The sequence below is a fragment of the Netta rufina genome (genome assembly GCF_964035555.1).
Source record: "Netta rufina genome assembly, chromosome: 4".
NCBI classification, from domain to species: Eukaryota; Metazoa; Chordata; class Aves; order Anseriformes; family Anatidae; genus Netta; species Netta rufina.
This window is the reverse complement of record NC_140127.1, coordinates 29,974,552-29,995,045: the sequence shown is the minus strand read 5'-3', so window position 1 is coordinate 29,995,045 and position 20,494 is coordinate 29,974,552. Positions and strand designations below refer to the sequence as shown.

General features: G+C 38.4%; 2 protein-coding genes across 4 annotated transcripts in view; one reads left to right on the top strand and one right to left on the bottom strand.

The window, feature by feature from the left end:
• Positions 1-18,143, top strand: part of FNIP2 (folliculin interacting protein 2) — a 49,387-nt gene extending 31,244 nt beyond the window's left edge. For all 3 annotated transcript variants that reach the window (XM_084286086.1, XM_084286085.1, XM_084286084.1), the window contains 9 exons: positions 1,321-1,522; positions 2,091-2,179; positions 2,927-3,073; positions 3,196-3,365; positions 6,374-7,697; positions 8,386-8,542; positions 9,682-9,882; positions 13,276-13,391; positions 14,424-18,143. In XM_084286086.1, coding sequence (XP_084142212.1) covers positions 1,321-1,522; positions 2,091-2,179; positions 2,927-3,073; positions 3,196-3,365; positions 6,374-7,697; positions 8,386-8,542; positions 9,682-9,882; positions 13,276-13,391; positions 14,424-14,502 — 2,485 coding nt within the window. In that variant the 3' untranslated portion in view covers positions 14,503-18,143. The remainder of the gene's footprint in view (positions 1-1,320; positions 1,523-2,090; positions 2,180-2,926; positions 3,074-3,195; positions 3,366-6,373; positions 7,698-8,385; positions 8,543-9,681; positions 9,883-13,275; positions 13,392-14,423) is intronic.
• Positions 17,623-20,494, bottom strand: part of SPMIP2 (sperm microtubule inner protein 2) — a gene marked incomplete at both ends in the record, with an annotated part of 37,833 nt that continues 34,961 nt past the window's right edge. Inside the window, one exon of the mRNA XM_084286056.1 lies at positions 17,623-17,627. Coding sequence (XP_084142182.1) covers positions 17,623-17,627 — 5 coding nt within the window. The remainder of the gene's footprint in view (positions 17,628-20,494) is intronic.

The following is a 20,494-nucleotide window of genomic DNA, read 5'->3' as shown; positions in this document are numbered from 1 at the left end:
TCAGTTTTGAAAATCTCCAAGGAAGGGCCTCAAGAACCTCTCTGGGCAACCAATTTATGCTTTATTTTTTCTGTGAAGTTCTTTCGCATAAAACCAGAAACTCCCCTGCTGCATCTTGTTTACAGCTAAAGGTTGAGTGAACCTGTTAACCTTGAAGACTCCACTTCCATTTTCTGGATAACTACCCACTGGTTATTAAAAGAGCAATCAGGTGTCCCTTCAGGCTGAACACACCTAGCACTTTCAGACTTTCCTTTTGTCATGTGATCTGGGTTCCTTACCTTTTTGGTAGTTTGCTGGCCTTGCTCCAGAACTGGATACACTTCTTCTGAAGTGGCCTGATAAGCTCCTAGTAGAGGGGAATGATCACTTATCTAATGAGGTGTTGACTAGGAAGACTTCTGCCTAGTCACCTCAGCAGGTACTTAGTCTTCACCAGTGCCTGTGCACACTACTGACTCATGTTCATCTTGGTCATGTTGTTGGATGGCCAAGGCCTTTTCTGTAGGATGACACCTGAACAGTCAGCACCGAAGCCATACAGTTGCATGGTCATTATTGTTGGATTTCAGGAGGTGTCTGTTGGCCTGTTACTAATTAAGGTCCTTCTGAGTTTTCAGAAGGATACCCTACATGGTCCAGGCAGTGTTGCTGCAGGTGTGTTCTGATCCACAGGCCAAGTTGATGAAGATACGAAGCAGTCTTGATCAGCATCAATTGATGTTTAATACTGAAAGCTGGCAACACTAATAGAAGATATGTGGCAGAACTCTCCAGTGAATAAACAGAGCTTGGGAAAATAGTAATGATTACAAAATAGCCACTATTTTATTTTATTTTTTTTAGCAGAAAACAAAGCACTTTAAATGGAAATGTATCCAACTGGTATATTTGTAGACATTGTTTTTAGTGATTAATAAGTGGTGACACTTTGTCTTTAGTTCATTTTATTTTGTAAATTTCCTTTAACCTTTTCTTGTTAATGACTATCTGTTGGTTTTTCTGTTCCCTGTTCTTAATCTCTCTTAAAGATAAATCCATAAGGAGGGTATCTGTAGTATTCTGTTTCAGAGGAAAGTGTTCACCCCAGTAATTGCTAGCCTCTTTGAGGGTTGCCTTACTTTTGATCTGTTGGAGCAAACGTAAGTTTTATCTATCAATATGCTGGGTATCCTCTGTTTATGGCACGTGACAGAAAAGTATTATGTAGGCAGTAGAAGGAAAATTATTCTTAGGTTTCCTTTTTCTATATAAAGAGATGAATAGAAGACTAGTCGCTGTTCTGTGCATAGCTAACTGTCCTAACAATCTGTCTTGTAGGTCCACTGAAGAAATGTTTAGTATGGCTGATGAAAGCTGTAGCTCCAATCCTGCAATGGTCCGGAGGAAAAAAATTGCAATCAGCATAATCTTCTCTCTGCCTGAAAAAGAAGAAGCACAGAGAAACTTCCAGGATTTCTTTTTCTCTCACTTTCCTCTCTTTGAATCCCACATGAACAAGCTGAAGTATGCAATAGAAAAGGTACAGAACACCGGTTTGGTTTGATGTGGAAATATAAGTGTCAAACAGACTGAAGTATTGTAGAATCATAAATGAAGAGTGGGAGAAGGTGTGTGATTTGAAGCTTCCCTCCCTCCTTACCACACAAAGTCTTGAGCCTAAGCCCCATGTTGGAACTCAGCATGTGCTGAAAAGAAGCTGTAGTTTTTTTCTAGTCAGAAGGGAAATAGAGATTTATGCTGTGTGGCTTTTCTTTTTCTTGTCCTCCGATTTCACTGTGAGTTTGTCCTGACTCCCTAGAGACTGTGGAAAGGATGGTATTCTCTTTTTTGTGCTGCCACTAAAGGAGTGATAACAAAAGTTTGTTGTCTTCCCCTTACTCTCTCAAATGTTATCCTGTCTCTCCATGTTTAGTTTTAGGAGTTGGTCCCTCATCATGATGTGGAGGGAGGTTGGCAGCTACTGCTGTCCTGAGCAGTTGCATAACACTTGGGCTAGATCTTAATTATTTTGACATGTTAATGAAGCTTAAAAAGATGAAGAATGCGAGTCCTTTAAGAAGTTGTTTTGTCTTTAACTCTTAATTAAGGCCATGATCTCATGTAGAAAAATAGCAGAATCCAGCCAAAGAGTGCAGGTTTATATCAGCCGAGTCATGGATGCCCTGGGAGAATTCAGGTGAGTTGATGGAATTCTGAATTACAAGGAGAGTTGTTCTAATGAACCTCTAAAGATATTTGTCAATTTCAATTATAAGCAACTGAATGCAGGGTTTTGTAATTTAGCTAGTTTTAAAGTTAGTGTGAATGAGTTTTCTGTGCTGGGTATTGGGTACATGTTTTCTGAGAGCTTAAGTAAAAGTAGCTCAGCCATTTTCAGACTGAAAATAAAACAAGTACTTTGTTTTGCTCCTTTGTGCTTTGGAATGTCAGTCTTTAAGACCTCATCAAGAGTTGGATTCTGCTGATGTTTGTGCAGGCACATGGATTGTTATATTCAGGCAGTTGAGTTGTCTACTCTTAAGTGTAGATGCTGGACAGTGAAACTGACAGGAAAGTTATTGTCAAAGGCCCTCTTTTTTGGTACCTAAAAGAGGGAAGGTTGACAGCAGTTCAAGAAAAGGGTTACCTCCCCCCACCAAATAATTGGCACTTCTCTGAATAAAACTGCGTAGAGGAATGCAAGAAAGGGAAGGATATGCAATTGAAGGCATTATGTTGCTGGTACACTGAATTAAATAGGATATTTTTGTGGGACACTAGTTGGAAAACTTTTCTGGACACGCCAGTTTGCTTAGTCTCCTAGCTCCTACCTAAGTAAATTCATATATAAAAATCAATAGACAATAGAGAATAGGTTGCCTGTATTTGCAAATTTGAAATGTATGTATTAACATGCCAATTTTTGGGAATCTTCTTTGAGCAGAATTACCATCTGGAACCTATATTCTGTTCCAAGGATTGCAGAGCCTGTGTGGCTTAATATGATGTCCAACACCTTGGAAAAGAACCAGCTATGCCAACGTTTTCTTAAAGAATTTACCTTTCTGATAGAACAGATCAACAAAAACCAGTAAGCTTTTATTTTCCCCTCTACCCAACTTATTCCCCCCAAAAAAAAGCTTCTTAAAGGTTTGTGTGCTTCCCAGAGCATGTGGGCATGTTCTGACACTTGTGCAATATTCTTTTTCCTAGGTTCTTTGCTGCTTTGTTAACTGCGGTGCTGACGTATCATCTGGCTTGGGTGCCAACAGTAATGCCAGTTGACCATCCTCCCATAAAGGCCTTCTCTGAGAAGCGCACATCACAGTTTGTGAGCATGCTGGCAAAATCCCATCCATATAACCCTCTCTGGGCACAGCTTGGTCAGTAGGAAACTGAAAGCTTTCACTGCATTCACTTCTTACCTAAGCTACTTGGAAGTATGCATTCCTTTGTACATAGTTAGACTTGGATGTGGTTTCTCTTGGTAGATCTGGACTAGGACAGCTGAGATAGTGATAACACTTCTGCCACTAGCTTGAGGTACTTGACTGGTGGCGGAAGTCTGGGTGACATTCGATTTGTCTTGGTATAAGCTGAGCAGAGTTGCCAACAGACGTCTTGAATTAAGCTAAAGAGTATTTGGAGGCCTGTTAGTGTAGCCTAGGTGCTCAGTTCTTCACTGGTTCCTTGTCCTCCAATTACACTGCCTGGTTAAGTGGTTTTCTATAGAAATCTTAAGAGGGTGCAAACACTGTGAATGATCTGAGCAGTTTGGGAAGAATGAGGGGAAACATCCTGGATGGAGAGAATGTAGTTGAGACTGCCCAGACTGCCTTCATTTACCTCTTCATGGAGTTACCGTGGACACAAAGACAGCAGAATAAAAGTATGGCAAGTAGCAGAGCCTCCATTCATTCAGAGTTATGTGAGTGGGCTTGGGACAAGATTTTCTCTTTATTCCAAGCTCCTCAGGTTGTTCTCTAACAAAAATCATGTAGCTTTTGTTATCTTGGTACAGGGAATTAAATAATGCTATCAAATGAGTGGGTGAGAGTTCAGAACAATGCTGCCAGTGGTAGAATCCTTCAAAATCTTTGTCTTGGCAGCAGGTGTGAGTTTGGTACCAAACCAGCCTTAACTTTCAGTGATATAATATATTGACATACATGCACACTAAAACAGTAATGTGACTTCTATACTGTGATGCTGGTCATGTTTCTTGCTTATTGTCTAGCTTAGCTCTCCACAGTCTTTAAGAAATCAAGAATTCTTATCTTGGCTGTGTAGTTGTAATAGAAGTTTCCTGTTTTAGCATGTCTTTAAAGACTTATGCATGGGAGAAATGGGTTAGACATCCAGGGAGAGAAAAACAGAAACTTGCTTAGGGTGTTAAGGATAGAGCCAGGCCAGGGTTTAAAAAAAAAAAAAAAGAGCTGGAGTGGAAGGTGTAAGATAAGCAGTAGGTGTTGTGGTACCTTCCAGGAGCTGCCACTGGTTACTGGTCAAGAAATCATATCCTCTTTTTGCCTTCCCAGGCTGTGCATTGCTATCAGCACTGGCCCAGCTGATTTCTGAGTGGCTGAACTCAAAATGCTTACTGGTTTTGTTTGGTAGTTTCAAAGCCCAAAACCTTGTATCAGGTGGTTGCAGCAACTGATGTGCAAAGTAAGATGTTGCCCTCTGCTGGTCCCCTTCTTCAGAAAGAATAAGTAAAGTGTCTGGGTGCTTTAAAATAGAAATGACTTCCTATGAAGTGTTGTGCTGTACGTGGCTTTCCCCCTCTAGAATGATGTCCTCACTAGATACTACATATCAGTTACAATTACATAGATGCCTTTGTAGGTAATGCTGTAAGGAAGACATACTCTTTTAAACATGAGCTTCAATCTAACATGCTTAGCAATAGCATGTTTTGAGGACCACAGTTGTGACATTTTTACTGTTGCATCAGTAATGTTGTATTTAAAGTCAACCATGCAAATGAATGCTAAGCCTGAATCTGATTTCTTTAGCAACTGTGCTCAACTTGAAAGAAAAGCTATCTTCCCATTTCCTTTCCAAACTGCTAGTCCTTGTGGCCCATCAGGCACTGAGGTTAATGGAATTCTACCTGAGCAATCTTGAGCTTACTTGGTTACTGAGGAACGAGTGTGCTGGCCTGTTAAGCCATCAGACAGGTTGCAAGGGTGCCCCTAACTGGGGGAAGAGAGCATAATGATGCCACCACACAGCAGCCCTCAGTAAGGACATAAAACCTAGAAAAATGTGTTAGATTAGCAGACATCTTATAATGCCTCAAACCAGAGAAATCCACTTTCAATGCGAGTGCTTATATTGGCTAAAGGAAATTGAGCTTGTGGTGGCTGCTTCCCATCTGCTGGTGATGTCAGCCAGGGTTTGGTTGGGCAAAGACATTTGGAGGGTATACTCTAATGGGTATCGAGTGAAGACAGCTGGGTTAACTTGGTAATAGCCAGTTTTTGAGTTAACCCATCCTCGTCTCTAATAGTGTGTGTGAACTTTTCTGTACCAGCCACCTGTCTGCTTATTTCTCCCGGAATGTTGGGTGGAAACCCTCCAGCTGATAGTGTGATATGCTGCTGGAAAATAGATGGCTCTTCTCAACAAAGTAGCGGTTCTTCAGGATAAATGAGATGGCAAATAAGTAGTTCTAGGGAGACTTAGATTAGGCCCTAGTACCTACTTCTCATATTGCGATTGTGTTTTAATAATGAATGTTTTCTAGTCCTCCCCTACTCTCTCCTCCTCCCTACAAAAGTAAAAAGTTAGTGGTGTTGACTCCCAGTGCACAGAAGTGCACATGCCTTGCACAGTAAAGTAGTTCTATTTTCAGAACCACACTTATTATGCTGATACTGCACCTTTTTTGCTGTTTTGAATATCTGAATCTTAAAAAATGCAATTTAGACTTGATCTGTATGAGAATTGGTGTTTAACAGAAAGGAGAAGAAAAAGTGAATGCAATTTAAGAGAATATTTTGAGGAGGGGGAACTAGTACAAAATTAGAAAACAGTATCACGGGCTTCAGAGCTTTGGATATATACTCTCAGCAACTGTTGTGTCAAATTCCAAGTGATAATATCTTGTAAATGTTATTAAAAACCTGTAATCGATTTGAACTACAAGAAACTGAGTAGTAACAGTCAAACCTTCACAAGGACACCAAAACCCTTTTGGATGTGGGTCAGATATAAGAAATGTCAGGAGACTTCTTCTGTTCTTCTGGTATTTTAAACTTCTATGAATTAACCATGAAAAATGAACTGTCTGCCTGCAGTGAATGCTGTTTTCAAATGTGTTGAATATAAGTGGTATAGCTTATTACAGCCATGTATAAGCATGTGAAATTCTTGTTTTCCTGTCTAGGTGATCTCTATGGTGCCATAGGTTCTCCGGTTAGATTGACTCGAACTGTTATTGTTGGAAAACGTAAAGAGTTGGTGCAGCGCTTGCTCTATGTCCTAACTTACTTCATTAGGTGCTCTGAGCTACAAGAAAATCAGCTGACTTGGAGTGAAGTGCTTGGAGAAGGAGAACAAGTGCTAAATGGAAGCAAGATCACAACTGCACTAGAAAAGGGAGAGGTAGAGGAGTCTGATTATGTGGTGGTCACTGTCAAAAATGAACCTGCTCTTGTGCCTCCAATCCTACCTCCTAAGAGTGATGGAAGTAAGAACAACAGTATTGCAGGGTGGGTACATAACCCAGAAGGCACTTGCACTATGACAGATTCTTCAAAAGAAAAGAAAGAAGCAATAGGAAATGTCAGTCAGAACTCTGACACAGCTGTTGACTGTCTAACTAGCACTTTGCATAACGGAGCAGCTGATGGTAGGAAAAGAACTGTCACTGACACAGGGACTGGGTCCTACCACTTTGAAGAGCAATCAAAGTTGGAGAATTTAATGGATGTAAGGAAGAACAAGAACCAGAATGAAAGGAAAGTGGAAAAGCAATTGTCTAGTAGGTCATCTGCTTTACCTTGTCCTGAAAGGTCTGGCCACAGGAGTTCCCAGTTGGAAAAGGTCACCTTTCAGATTGGAAGTTCTGCGTCACCAGAGTCAGACTTAGAAACTCAAAGGAGAGAAATGGAAGAGAATCTGAGGGCATTCAGAAAAAATCCAGAGGTGGTAATACATTGTGCCTCAAGTTCAGCAGATCTGACTGTGGATGTTTCCCAGAATCAAAAAGAAAGTTGCGAAGCTGCCTTTTTGCCCTTCAGTAAACACAGTATTTGTTATGCACAGATTCCACCTTGTGAGGGGAAGGAGAGTATGCTTAATAACCAACATATGGAAACTAAAGGAACTGAAATGAACTTAGGGAACACAGTATCTGGTGAACTACTTTTGTCCACTGATAACGTAGAAACTGTAACATTGCCAAGCTTGAAAGAAACTAGAACTTTATGCTCTGACAATCCCGAGAGCTATTCACCGGACTGTGTGGAAGGTGGTTCTGCTGTTAGAAAGGAGTCCCCTAAAGTAGGTGCTAAAGATGTCCCCTATGGGGATGCTGGAAGGAAAACCCCCTTCAGAGTTGAAGGGGACATTCCAAGGAATGAGAGTTCAGACAGTGCTCTTGGAGCCAGCGATGAAGAAGGTGATTGTTGTATTCCTGACGAAGTTCATCATGATAATGTCAGCAAGAGACTTGAAGAGTTTGCGGAAGTGGAGCTTCCTTTACCAAGGTAAAGGAGTTTAATTTAGAACTAAACAGAGTCAAAACTTGTGCAGTATTAGAGGTGTTCAGAATTTCAAGTCTGAAATCCACTGGGATCTTGATTGACTTCCTTGCAAACAAATCCATACCAGCCACTGGTAGTGTGTTTAGGGTTCTTGTTAACAGACTGGGGGGAAAAAAAAATACTGAAAAGGTACTGAAGTTTGGTGACAAAGGTGTTCTTCAAATGTTTAACAAAAAAATCATACTTTTGTTTGTATCGATTGCCTGAAACAGTGTAAACAATTCTGTCTGAGGACTAGCAATATTTCATCTTTGCTTAAACTGCCAAATACTAAACAGATTTGAAATAAATAAGGGCATCCTATTTGAAAACTTCTGAGCTTTGCAGGTGCATGCGGAGCTTGCTGATGCACATGTTAAGTAGACAGGAAGATTTTGCTGCTTGGGCTGAGTGAGAACTCACATTTAGCAAACCTGTTAACCACAGAACAAGGCCGGGGGGCATAGGGACCCCAAGCTCTGATAAATGCAGACTTGCTGTTTCTGAAATTTGAAGGAATCAACACAATGTTAAATTTAAAAAAATAATAATTATTTTTAATAGAGGTAGGGGTAGTAAATGAAACTTTGTATTCATATCATCATCTGAATGGAGTCTGTCAAGCAAGAATCATACCTGCTTTGTATTTCAGGTCAAACACAATCAGCAGTCAGTGTGTGAAAAACTTTGGAAGATCGCTTCTGGGTGGCTACTGTCACACATACGTGCCTGATCTAGTGCTGCATGGAGTAAATAATGATGAAAAACTCAAGCAGTGTCTACTAGCAGACCTCCTTCATGCGATGCATGTGAGTTAAAATACTGTTCCAAGTCATAGTGTGAGTTGTTGCTATTACTGAGAAGCTAAAGCTATAGAAACATGGTAGTTTGTAGTTTAAATAAGACCTCTTTGTACTCGCCAGTCCTTAACAGCCACACCTGGTATGTCTTCTTCCTTGAAAGAAAACCCCTTAAATGACTGAGAAGCCTGTTCATGCAAAAATCACTTTTTTCCCCTTTATACTCTCTTCAGTCTTTTCTTGAAAGATGAACACAGGAAAAAATGTTTGCAAGTTGAAATTACAAACAAGGAAAAAACTGACTGCTTCTTTTCAGTCACAATAGCAGACAGTTACCTTTATTTCACAAAAAATGGTACACAAGTTGTTGGAAACATCTTAGTTTACCACTTAGTGGCATGTGTTGCAAGGGAGATGAGGTCCTGTGGAAGCCTGTGTTACACTAGGCTGTAGCAGAAATGACCGACTGCGTAAAGCAGTTAGCTGTAGGTAAGATCTTTGTGATATTCTTACTCTACTCCAACTACACCAAGTAACTTAAAACAAATCTTTCACCAAAGGAATGTTAAGCGTTTAGTATTCAATATTAGATGTTTATCTAGTGATTGTCAATTGCTTCTTTCTATAGCAATCAAGAATCATCCTGTAGGAATGAGTTAAACACTGTCCAGAATGGTGATGTGTGTGCAGTTGTTTAAACACCAAATTGCTCTAATATGATACTGTCTCTTCATAAATACCTTGCTGTTATTGTGCATAGTGAAATCCCTTACAGTGAGTATAACCACTCACTGAATCAGCATAATTAATACTCTATTTGTTTTGGAAGAAACTTAACCTTTGCAGGAAGGCTGGATTACTGTTAGTGAAAAAATGTCATAGTGATTCTGAAGCACTACTTAAAAAATAAAATAAAAATAAATGCTTTAATCAAACTGGTAGTTCAGACTTCGACCTAATGTTACTGGATGTCAGCTCTGTCTCTGAAACTGGTATTCTGTCTCATTTTTTTGAGATGCCTTTGGTTTTCTACTGGACAAGCATTCATTTGGACCACTTTCTCAGAGTGAATAAAAGTGGAGCCTCGATCTAAGCTGTGAAAATGCATATGCAAGTTTTCCATAACGTTTGTCTTGCATCTCTTGCAGCATCCAGTGCTAGATGAACCCATAGCAGAAGCTGTCTGCATTATTGCAGACACAGATAAATGGAACGTACAAGTGGCTACCAGCCAGAGAAAAATGATGGACAATGTGAAGCTAGGCAAGGATGTCTTGGTCTCGAGTCAAGTATCCAGTTTACTGCAGTCCATTTTACAGCTTTATAAACTCAATCTTCCAGCTGACTTTGTAAGTAGCTTCAGTTTTCAGTAAAGAAATAATGGAAATTGTTTAAATTGAAAATGCAGAGTTCTGCACACTGTATTTTATTGGATTGTTTCAGATATTTGTTTATTGGTATAGCAAAGTTGGTACAATGTATTTAAAAGAATGTGTGCTACAGTTCAGTTACAGGTACTGTTTTTAACTTACTTTACTTGTAATAGACCAAGATTAAAGTCAGCTGCTCCAAAATAAGGCAGAACAAAAGTTGCTTAGCATGACTGTATTTATGATTAGAGTTGTGTAGATTATTTTGTTTGTATAATTTCCTCATTCTCTACTGTTTGAAGCTTCTACTGTTTCTACCATACCATTTCTTATTCTTCAGTTGTTTTTTTTTTTTTTTTTTTTTTTTACCAACCCCACCTAGTGGATGCCTCTTCTCTATCCTCAGTTACATGTGTATTGCATGTTTACTTGACCTTTGTGTTTTATGCATAGTGTAGCCCACCCTGTCAGCCAGTGCTGTCTCAGATCACCTGGCAGACATGCCTACAGCATTCCTGGGAGGAGATAGAAACACGAAACACTTGGGGTCAGATGGGTTGCAGCAGGGGATGTTACTTTCTCATGGTGTGTGCTTCCCCTCCCATAATATCCTTTCCTGTCCACGTTAGTAGTAGAGTTCATCAGAACAGATCAGTAGTGCTTTCTGATAGCTGTTTTGGCCGATTACAGCAAAGTCACCCATGAGTCTGGCAGCAGTAATTATAACAATTTTTCCACACAGTTGTAGCTGGGGGGAAATGGTGCATCTTTTTCCTGTAGTTTGAGTAAACAGAACTGGCTTGGTCTTCAGCAGATAGCCTTGAGAAACTTTATTTATTGGAAGCTTGTGTAACGACTGCTAGCAGACAGAATAGGAAGGTGAAACTGAATATTAACAACTGAAAATAGTATTAATTGATGCTGCTTTGGATAAAAATTAGTGGTATTGATTTAAGTACTTCAAGTCAAGTACTATGGCAAAGTACATCAGTGTCCTTTCTGGATACTTTTGTATGTTGGAAAACATGTGACTTAGGTTAGAACTATGTCATCATGCTTGCACAAGAACACCTTAAATTTTGGCATTTTTGAACTCATAAGTTGGTTCTGCAACTGAAGTACTTCTTCCAGTGCTGCCCTGGACCTTGTATATGCAACTTCTGAATGCTTTGTGTGGTGTAGTGGCTTTTGGAGGTAGACTAATTTTATTTCCTTCCTTAAAAAAAAAAAAAAAAAAGAGCAGTAAAATGGTAGTCCTAGTAGCTTGTAGTTCTGTTGTTCTATAATCTGCATTGAAAATGCTTTGAGCTGTCAGAGTTTGTAGGTCTTTGCTAACAGGAACAGAATAATGGATGAATGGAAGTGGGGTGTTCCATTCAACTTTGGGGGAAGAAGTCCATGTTTTTATAATGAACATTCTATTTGACTTAATTTTTGATAAAAGCATATATAATAACATAAATCAGAAATGCATAAGGCAGTATGTTTGAAGATTAAGTATATGTTTCTTGACCTCCAGTTACTGTTTAGAAGAGTATTTTGTGGCACAACAAAAAACAAAACCCAACTTGAGACTGGACAAAAGACAAGATTTTATGACACTTGACTGGCAACCTTCCTGCAGAGTTGTGCAATATGCCAGGGTGAAAGGGAAGTGGAGACTGCAAATGTTGCTTGTCAGCAGTATGACAAAGATTTTACCTGCACCTTCTAGCTTATTTTAAGCTACTTTAAATGATTTTAACTGAAGTCAGTGAGAAGCTGAAGAGGAAGCTAGCATCAAAAAAAAAAAAATTACTGTTCTTCTGTACCTCACTGGACATCTTGAACAAAATGGATTTACAAAATGGATGAGCTTGAGGAGGAAAGGCTCTTGATTCTTTGCTGGCTTTCAGGAGTAGTGGATAATCTTTTCTAAAGAATCTCTTAGAACAATGTGAAATTCTTCTTTCCTCTTAACAATAAAAAAAAAATCTATAGTCCTTTAGCTTATGAGTAGTGAAATTGAAATATGTTGAATTGCCACTTTGGGAATCAGCTGCATGCCTACCTGAACTACTGGGGAAGTGCTAACAGGCTTTCTGTATTAGTTACCTGTAGTAGAGAAGGTAAGAATGTCTTCCTTTAGGCTAGAATCAGAAGTGTTATGATTATAATGGCTTTAGTGAAAACTGCTTGAAGCAAACAGATCAAACCACTCTCAAAAAGCAACTTGCTCAAGACCATCAGAAAAATGCATGGTAGGTTACCCATGAGCATGAGTCTTTTTTCTATTTTTTTAATTAGCAGAACTGCTTGCACAAGATTCCATTTCTAATACTTATGGTTTCCATCAAACTTAAAATATACACCAGAGGATGGCCTGGAGGTATTTGCTACTACTGATTCTAATTGTTGTCTCTGCCTGCTGGATGATTAAATGTTTGATAATGAGGTTCTGCACACGCTTCTTGTTTTTGTCTTTGATGTGGTCATCTCTGTGGAAAGAAAGAATGTATTGAATCGAGTTACCCTGTGTTCTGGAACAAAATACCTGATAAAACAGCCTGCCTACTCACCTAGTGAAGATGTCCCATGTACTCACCCTGTGTTACTGTTTTTAAAAAAAGTCTCCGAAGTTTTCGTCTGCTCTCTTGCAATTGATGTATGAGAAATTATGTACCATCTGACTGTTTTTAACCAAAAACTCTAGCATGCTACTGCTGAACGAAATTGGAGTAATTATTTTGGTATTTCAACTTGAACTACTACCTTTTGCAAACAACATCAAATGTTTGAGTTTTAAACTAGAATTATGTAGTACTAATTAAAAAAAATAAAGGATTTGTAACCTGATTTATCCAGTAAATTATAGATCAAAAGAGGTGTAGTTTTATGATGCAGATAATGGTGTCTTTCATTTATGTTTTAGTTTCTTGAATAGGACTTCTCTGGTGCTGAAGAGAGTGCTGATTTTTAGGAACTGTGACGCTTTCAGGAAAAAATACTGACTTGTAACAAAGACATTTGTTAGGTATTCTGGTTAGACTCTTATTAAGGTATCTTGAATGTTTTTGAACCTGGTTAAAACTTTTTTATGTCAGGAGAAACTGTGTCTGAGTTGAAGGGAAATTGGATGGCCTTTTTTTTGACTCCTGGAACAAACTTGCTGCACAAGAAAACTGAAATACTCCAATTCTTTGAGATGAGGGAAAGCTAGTGTATTTTAAGTTGCCAGCACAACTGTAACACGTTTACTTCTTTACAGATTTTTGGGGGGAGACTTAAAGGTGTTCTGGCTAAGATATGTAAGCATATCATTTTAGCTATTTTTGTAATATATGCATGCAGTTGTTTTAAAGCTATTCTGAGGTTTTTGGTCTGTATTTACAGTGCATAATGCATCTTGAGGATAGACTACAAGAGATGTATCTCAAAAGCAAAATGCTTTCAGAATATCTACGAGGACATACAAGAGTGCATGTAAAAGAACTAGGAATTGTATTGGGGTGAGTATTGCAGATAAGTCTTAATCTATGGCAAAACTTGAGGCAGTTACTTTGCTTTTCAGTTTCTGAATGTAGTTATGTTCCTGTGGGGACTTGCTACTTATTCTATGTTTATTATTCCCCCCTCTCTCATGAACCTAATGAAGTGTCGAAATGGGTTCCAATGAGCCATCAGGAGATACAGTCCAGCAGGAGGAAAATCATTTGTTGTTCTGAAATCTTAAGGATGAAAAATATTGAGAATGAAGACAGTTCTGATTTTGGTTACTTGGAGGTTGTTCAGTTCTAGCCAAGTACTTTATGGATGCGTGTGCTGTGAAAGTAGAATGAGAGGAAGGGGCAAGAAATGAATACACTTCCACGAAGATGGTTTTTAAGCACCGTAGCTAAAATTTAATTTATATCTGGCTGCTCAAGATGTCATACTGAGCAATGTAGTTTAAAGTAATGAGACCCTGAAGTAAACCCTTGTGTGTATGTGTAAAAATGTATATAAACATACGTACTGACCTTTGAAGAGTGTTCTGTTGGAAATGGTTGGAACTGAGCATTGCATCTGAGAGGCATTGTGCTACTTTTACTGCCTAATAACTGATACTTCCATCTTTAGGTAATTTTTGGTAAGAAAGTGCTGCTGCATGGTAAACAGAGTTGTATTCAAAACGTGAAATTGCAGTCTTCCATAAGTTGATGTTCAGTATTTTCTTTGGCTGGGCTTATTGAAGCCTGCTGACTGCAAGCTAAGGGTTATGGATTAGCGAATAAATCAAACTTTTTATTTGTACCACAAAAAAACTACATACCACAAAATGTAATACTATCTTTTTCACTTAAATGGTAGCAGACCTTTTTGCTTTTAAATGTTATCACTTAACTTTACTGGTACAGTATGAACAAAAAATTAAATGATGAACTTGGTTATAGCAAGACATTTTCAGTTTCTTTGAAGTGAATGACGAATAGCCTCTTGTGTTTATCTTCTTTTGTGAAGGTGATTGTGTATTTTAAAGTCTCTTTTTTTTTAATTTCTAGGATTGAATCCAATGACTTGCCTTTGTTGGCTGCTATAGCAAGTACTCATTCTCCATATGTTGCTCAAATACTCTTATAAATTAAAATCTCAGGATAGTCGTTCCCTTAAAGTAAAAGAAAGAATATGGGAATGTTGAAAGAAGAACAGTTGCCAAATGCTGATAAAGGGGAACACTGAGAAAAGCAGGTGATGACTATACATTCTACCATCTTCCGATTCTGGTTTCAGCTGGACGTTTGATCGGAGGACTTCAGTTTACATAATGTAAAAGGCATTCAGGTTTTTCTTACAATCTCAGTTCTGACTTAAAGTGACTGCATCCTTGCATTTTTTCTTCAAAGGACAAAAGTTAACACTATGTGGCAGACTGTGAGCTGCCATCCAAAACGCTGCTCAAAACCATGAAGTAACAGTTAAAGAACAAGTGGGTTGGAATGGATTTCCTAATGCTACACTCGTGAGTGTGGTGTGGTGTATTTCTTTGCTGGGGAGGAGGAGTTGTAAACTATGTACATAGCATTCCTATACACAAGTGTATTAGATGGGACATGATTTTTCTTGCAGAGCATAAGCATGGTTTTGTATAGTAGAAATGACCAGCTCAGAACAAGAAACCTGGATTCAGCAACCAGATGCTAAGTGGGAATGGAGGTGAGGATGAAATGAAGCAAGCTATGGTTGCTTCTCTTTTAATGAGGAGGTATTCAGATGAGCTCATGACTAGAAGTAATTCTACCCTGAAAACGGAATGAACTTCTGAGGTGTTTTTTTTTTTTGTGGGAAAGCCTTATGGAATTTCTGCTACAAGTTTACATTTGTTGCTGATGCAACTTCAGTAACTCTGAGTTTCTGTATGACTGTAGTCCTGGGAATTAAACCTGTGTCTTGGTGTCATCAAGCATTACTATCTCGGAGGAATATGAATCTGACAGCCTTCTGTATGATACCAGTGCTATTAGGACACGTGTGCACATAGACCAAGCAATTGGCACAAACTGAAGACAATCTTATCTGGGGGGGTTAACCCTTACAAACCTTCAGTCAGATATATTACTTTTTTCTGGCTACTAGTTGGTCACTGTATTAGGTATAAAAGAGGACCATTGTCTGAAGTAAAAGAAAAAGTAGGGGACAAACCCCAATATTTGGTATTACTATGAATGTTTGCAATTACCCTTTATGATTCTACAGTAATCTTGAACTATCATCCCAGGTGCCTTTCCTTAGTAGACTAACTGCTTTGAAACCAGAAACTACTTCTCCATGAGTTGATACTGGCCTTCTGTGTTTCTAGAAAGCAAAATAAAATTTTGTATTTTACTGTTTTCATGTGGTTGATAACATGAATGTAAAAAACTGAATTTTTGCATAAAGCACTGTTGAGCTGGATGTGAAACTATGGACCAGACTGAGGAAAGAACAAAGGATCAAAACAAACATTCTTAAAGAAAAGGAAAAATGAATCTTGGACCTTTCTGTTGTGAGCCAGCATGAATGAGGTGTATGAAACTGGCAGTTTGCAAGCAAATTGCTAGCACAATTGCTTGTGAATAGTGAATTCTGATGAGAAACTTCTGGTCACCAGTTACGCGTTGTCCTCATTGGTGATTACAGATTTTTAACACTGAAGGGACACACTTTTATTAAAAGTGATTTTATTTCATACTACCTGGATGTTTGGACTTTTCTACAGTAAACTTTCAATGATTTGAAACAATGAAATGTGCATATTGTGAGTTGTTTAAATGTGATTGGGGTCTTGATGAACATTGTGTTGCTTTTTTTAAGGGGAAATGGGTAGACTGACTGACTGTGAAGAGGGGTTGTTCCCAAGTGGAGGGATAGTTAATATTCTGATACAGTGCTTCTAAAGCTGATCCTTATATGCTGCGTTTCTGATCTGACATTCCAGATAGTTCTTTTATTGCATTTTCATAGGCTTGTCCCTGATATTCTGCCTCAAAAGGCTAAAATCTTTCTGTGGTTCAGGTCTTCTCCTACTGCTAATAATTAGGCAAAATTTTCATATTTTTGGTCTGTGAATTCTATCTGCTGGAAAGTAAATTTACCTCTGCATCTAGCTGTTAGCAGCTATCACTTTCTATTTCACAAGGTTAAGACAAAGTGAGAACCACAGAGCAAGTCACATATTCCTGACCTATCCTTGTAATGGCGAATGTGGGCGTGCATGTGTGTAGAGCTTTGAAACTGCTTCCCTGAGTGTATATAGAACTTCTCATGTACTTCATTTCATGTCACTCGTGAATATTGGGTGAATTTATTAAAAAACAATTAAGTTTCTCATAAAGCATTAGTTCGGTTTTTATCTGAACAGGTTGATAATTCTTGAAAGATGTGCAGAAACACTTTTCCTCTTTTAGTGTTCTAAGAAAGTCGAAGGTCAGCCGACATTCAGTGATTTCAAGGCTAATGCCATAACAAGTAACATTTGATTTGTACTACACCTACTAAAAAAAACAACAAGCAAACAAGAAAAACTGCCTTCTGGTAAGACATTAAGCTAAGGACAGCATGTGAGCTGATGGTCAAAGCACCTGGACTTCCTTCAGCCCAGGCGAAAACTTTATAGTTCTTGCTGCTTTCTCTTACCATTTTGCTGCTCTTCAGAAATCATATGAAGAACCCTTGTTCTGACAGTTTGAGTGGGGGAGGAAAGGGGGGGATTGAAATTAAATCCCTTTATTGTTAAAAGACTTTAGTCTGAAGAAAGTTAAATACCTATCTTTCCCCTCCACCAAAGATACTACCTCATTTGATGGGATTCCACCTTCTAGGGCTTTTTTGACTCTAAGTCTTTAACTTGTTTTTGGTAGCATCTTGCTGTTCATATAAATTAGTATGGCATGACAGGGCAGTAGGTATTTACAGATGTTGTGTTGGACCTCTTTAGGGCATGTTCCTGTTTTTATTTTAAGTGAATGAGAAGTAATATGAATGTACAGAGGTGTTTAAAATGTAGCTTAATTTTCAAATATTCCAAAGTTTTTATCAGTATTATGTAGTTTTGTAAACTTAAATGCATACTTTGTTTAAGTGGGAGTGCACAAGTCTTTCCAAAATCCCACGTAACTGCAGTTTACACAGTGCAATTTGAAGAATGTATTTTTTTCTGGCAAGACTAAACCATATGTAGAGGGGAAGAATTAACTATTAAATTGTAGTATTTAATTGAACTCCTTAACCTAAAACAATAACAAGAGTTAAACATTTTTAATTTAAATAGGTACTTTCTGATTTGATACATACAGCTGTCTTCTGCCCAAAACAAACAAATACACACTGATTCTGGAATTCTTTAATTCGCATTTCTAATGACATACTCTAGATGGTCTTCCCCAGTCCCTATTAAAATGCATCTTTTCTCTAGAAGTCAAAAAGCCTTTTCAGACACAAACTCCTGCATATAAATTTCACACAATGATCACTTATCCCTCAAGTATAACCTCTTCTTCAGTTAAGAGGCCCCAATCAAAACTGAGTCTGAACTGCTGAATACACTCTAGATGTTTTTTTAGGTCAAGTGTGTTAGTTTGACATATATAGCAGGCTTTCCATAGCTGATAAAAACATGTGTTGCTATTGCATGCTTGGAGAGCAAAGGCTTTTTTAGGAATGACTGAATACTAATGTCAGACTACATGTTTTTGGTGTTTTTTCTTATAGTTGTTTATGTATGCTATCATTTTGGTCTATTTCTTTGCGGCATTTGGTGCAATAAACTTTCTGAAATGAATGTGAGTGGTATTTGGTATCTTCCTTTTTAAAATTTACTTCTGAAAATGTTCTTTTTTGTAGCTGATATGTAACAGTGCATGGACATCCAATAACCAGTTAGTGCAGTAAATGAATGTTGCAAGAATCTAACGGGAAGGCTTCACAAGATCTGAAACTTAATTGAATACTATTCACATCTTTGGAAGCTTTACTCCAATTATGTATGTAAACAACAACTCTTGTTGTATGAAGTCTAACTGCAAGGAATAGTGGTAAGTGAGGACCTTAACTGTTGGCATAGGTCCTGCAGAGGTTACCTGTGCCTGTGTGACTAGCATCTAGCTCAAACGCACATGAGAAGAGCTATCTGAAGAATGTGTTGCTGCTGCATAGTACATCCATTTTTTAAAAATCACTCAATGTAAAAGGAATTAACAACCACCTTGTGAGTACTACACTATAACATTGTTGGTTGACTTAAATTAGTTTTATAAGGAAGTCTTTAACTTGTGTCAAATCCTCCATGAACTAAACTTCAGTTTAGCATTGCAGACTGAGAAAAGCTGAGTTCATGTTATGAGCACACGTACATCTGATTTTCAGTTGTGATATTTGCTTGTTTTAGAACTATCAGCTGGGTGTTACCTAGAAGGCAATGAGCAGCTTGAAACACTGGAAGCCTAGGATCTGCAGAGCGGTTTAGGTTCTGCAGCTTATCGGAAAATCTTCATAAAATAAAAACAGAGAAGAAAGGATCACTTGCAATTATGCTTAACATCTTTGAACAGGTGGGTCTTGCTTGTACTGTGTAAGTGCTTATCTGTAGAATGAAATTTTCTGAGATTCATTTGTTGGTCAGGCTAACGAGGATTGCATGTAACAAAAGCCTACGAACTTCGGTATCAAGGGCTTTTCATTGTTCTCTGAACACAATTCCTGGCTTTCTGGTTTTGCTGTAGTGGTTATCAACTTTGAAGTCTTTGGAAATTGAGCATAAGAAAATAAGGAGATCTAAGATACTAAATGCTTCTGTACACAGTTGAAACAAGGAAAAATCTGCTGTGCTGTCTGCTACAACTCTGGTGTAGTCTGTGCAGGAGTACTAACAAACACAGTCACCTGCTATAGCTTTAGCTAAAATTGGTGTCTATGACAACGGAGGTTTTTTGTGTGTGAAAAGTACATTGAAATGTTAATGCTGTGGTAAGCTGTAACCTCAGTCCAAATTGTGTAGCTACCTCCCTATTCTGCATTTAAGTGAGAAGGTTTGAAATGATTTAATAGTTAATGCCTGTGACAAGGTGAAAAACCTGTTACCCTGTCCAGTCTTTGCTCCTGTCATACTGGCTGCATCTGCAAGCTTCTTGTGTTGTCTCTTGCTCTGTGTTCATTGGCTTGCTCATGTGCAAGTGTAACATGTTTCAAAAAAAAAAAAGTTAATACTGGGTTCACAAGTTGAATTTGGCTCCAATAAGTGCAAGTGTAGGGCAAAGGAAGAGGGACAGGACCCCCCTCAGCTAGGAACAAGAGAAAGAATGAGTTGGAGATCCAACTCCTGATGTCTCTGATGCTCGTGGGTCATTGTATTGGCTCGGGGGGTTGTGCTGTGGAGCAACCTTGGTTTTCACACAGGGTTTGTAAGGTCCCATGAAGTTTTTCTGCTCTGTTTTAACCATTTTTTTAAAAAGTGTGGTTATGCTGTTGCTCTTGTCAACTTGTTACACTTTTTTTCTGAAGTATGCTTAGCCATTCTCTTCTAGACTTTGTATGGTACGGACTGCCTGGCAGGTTAGCAAGAGGCAGAGAAACAGACAGACAGGTGTAACATAGCCAAGCACTGGGAAGGGGTGGGGACCTGTGTTAATAAATACTTCAGTGTGTCTAAGACTACTGAGGAACTTTTAAAATTGACAACTCTACATTGTCAATTTTAAAATTTGTCAATAAACTGCAGTAAATTCCGTGCTTAGATCAAAAAATGTGACTCAAAATATTAGTGAATAACTGATTTAACCTTCTAAATAAACGGCAAAGAAATACAGAACCAATGAAGAGATTCTCCTTACACGTAACGAGGAATTCAAGGTTACAGTAGACATAAGTAAACATGAGCAGTATCATAAGGCAACCATGTCTTGTGTCAGTATTCTACCATTGTCTTTCTCACTAAATGAAAGAGTTTTGTTAATCATCTATGCACCATATCCTTTGAATTTCCAAGTATTTGCAGTCAAAGAGAACACAACTGTCAATGTTAAATGGGATTTTGGATATAAGGGATATGCAGCTGAGTGATAAACCATGAGACTGTGACCTATAAGTCTTCCAATCACAT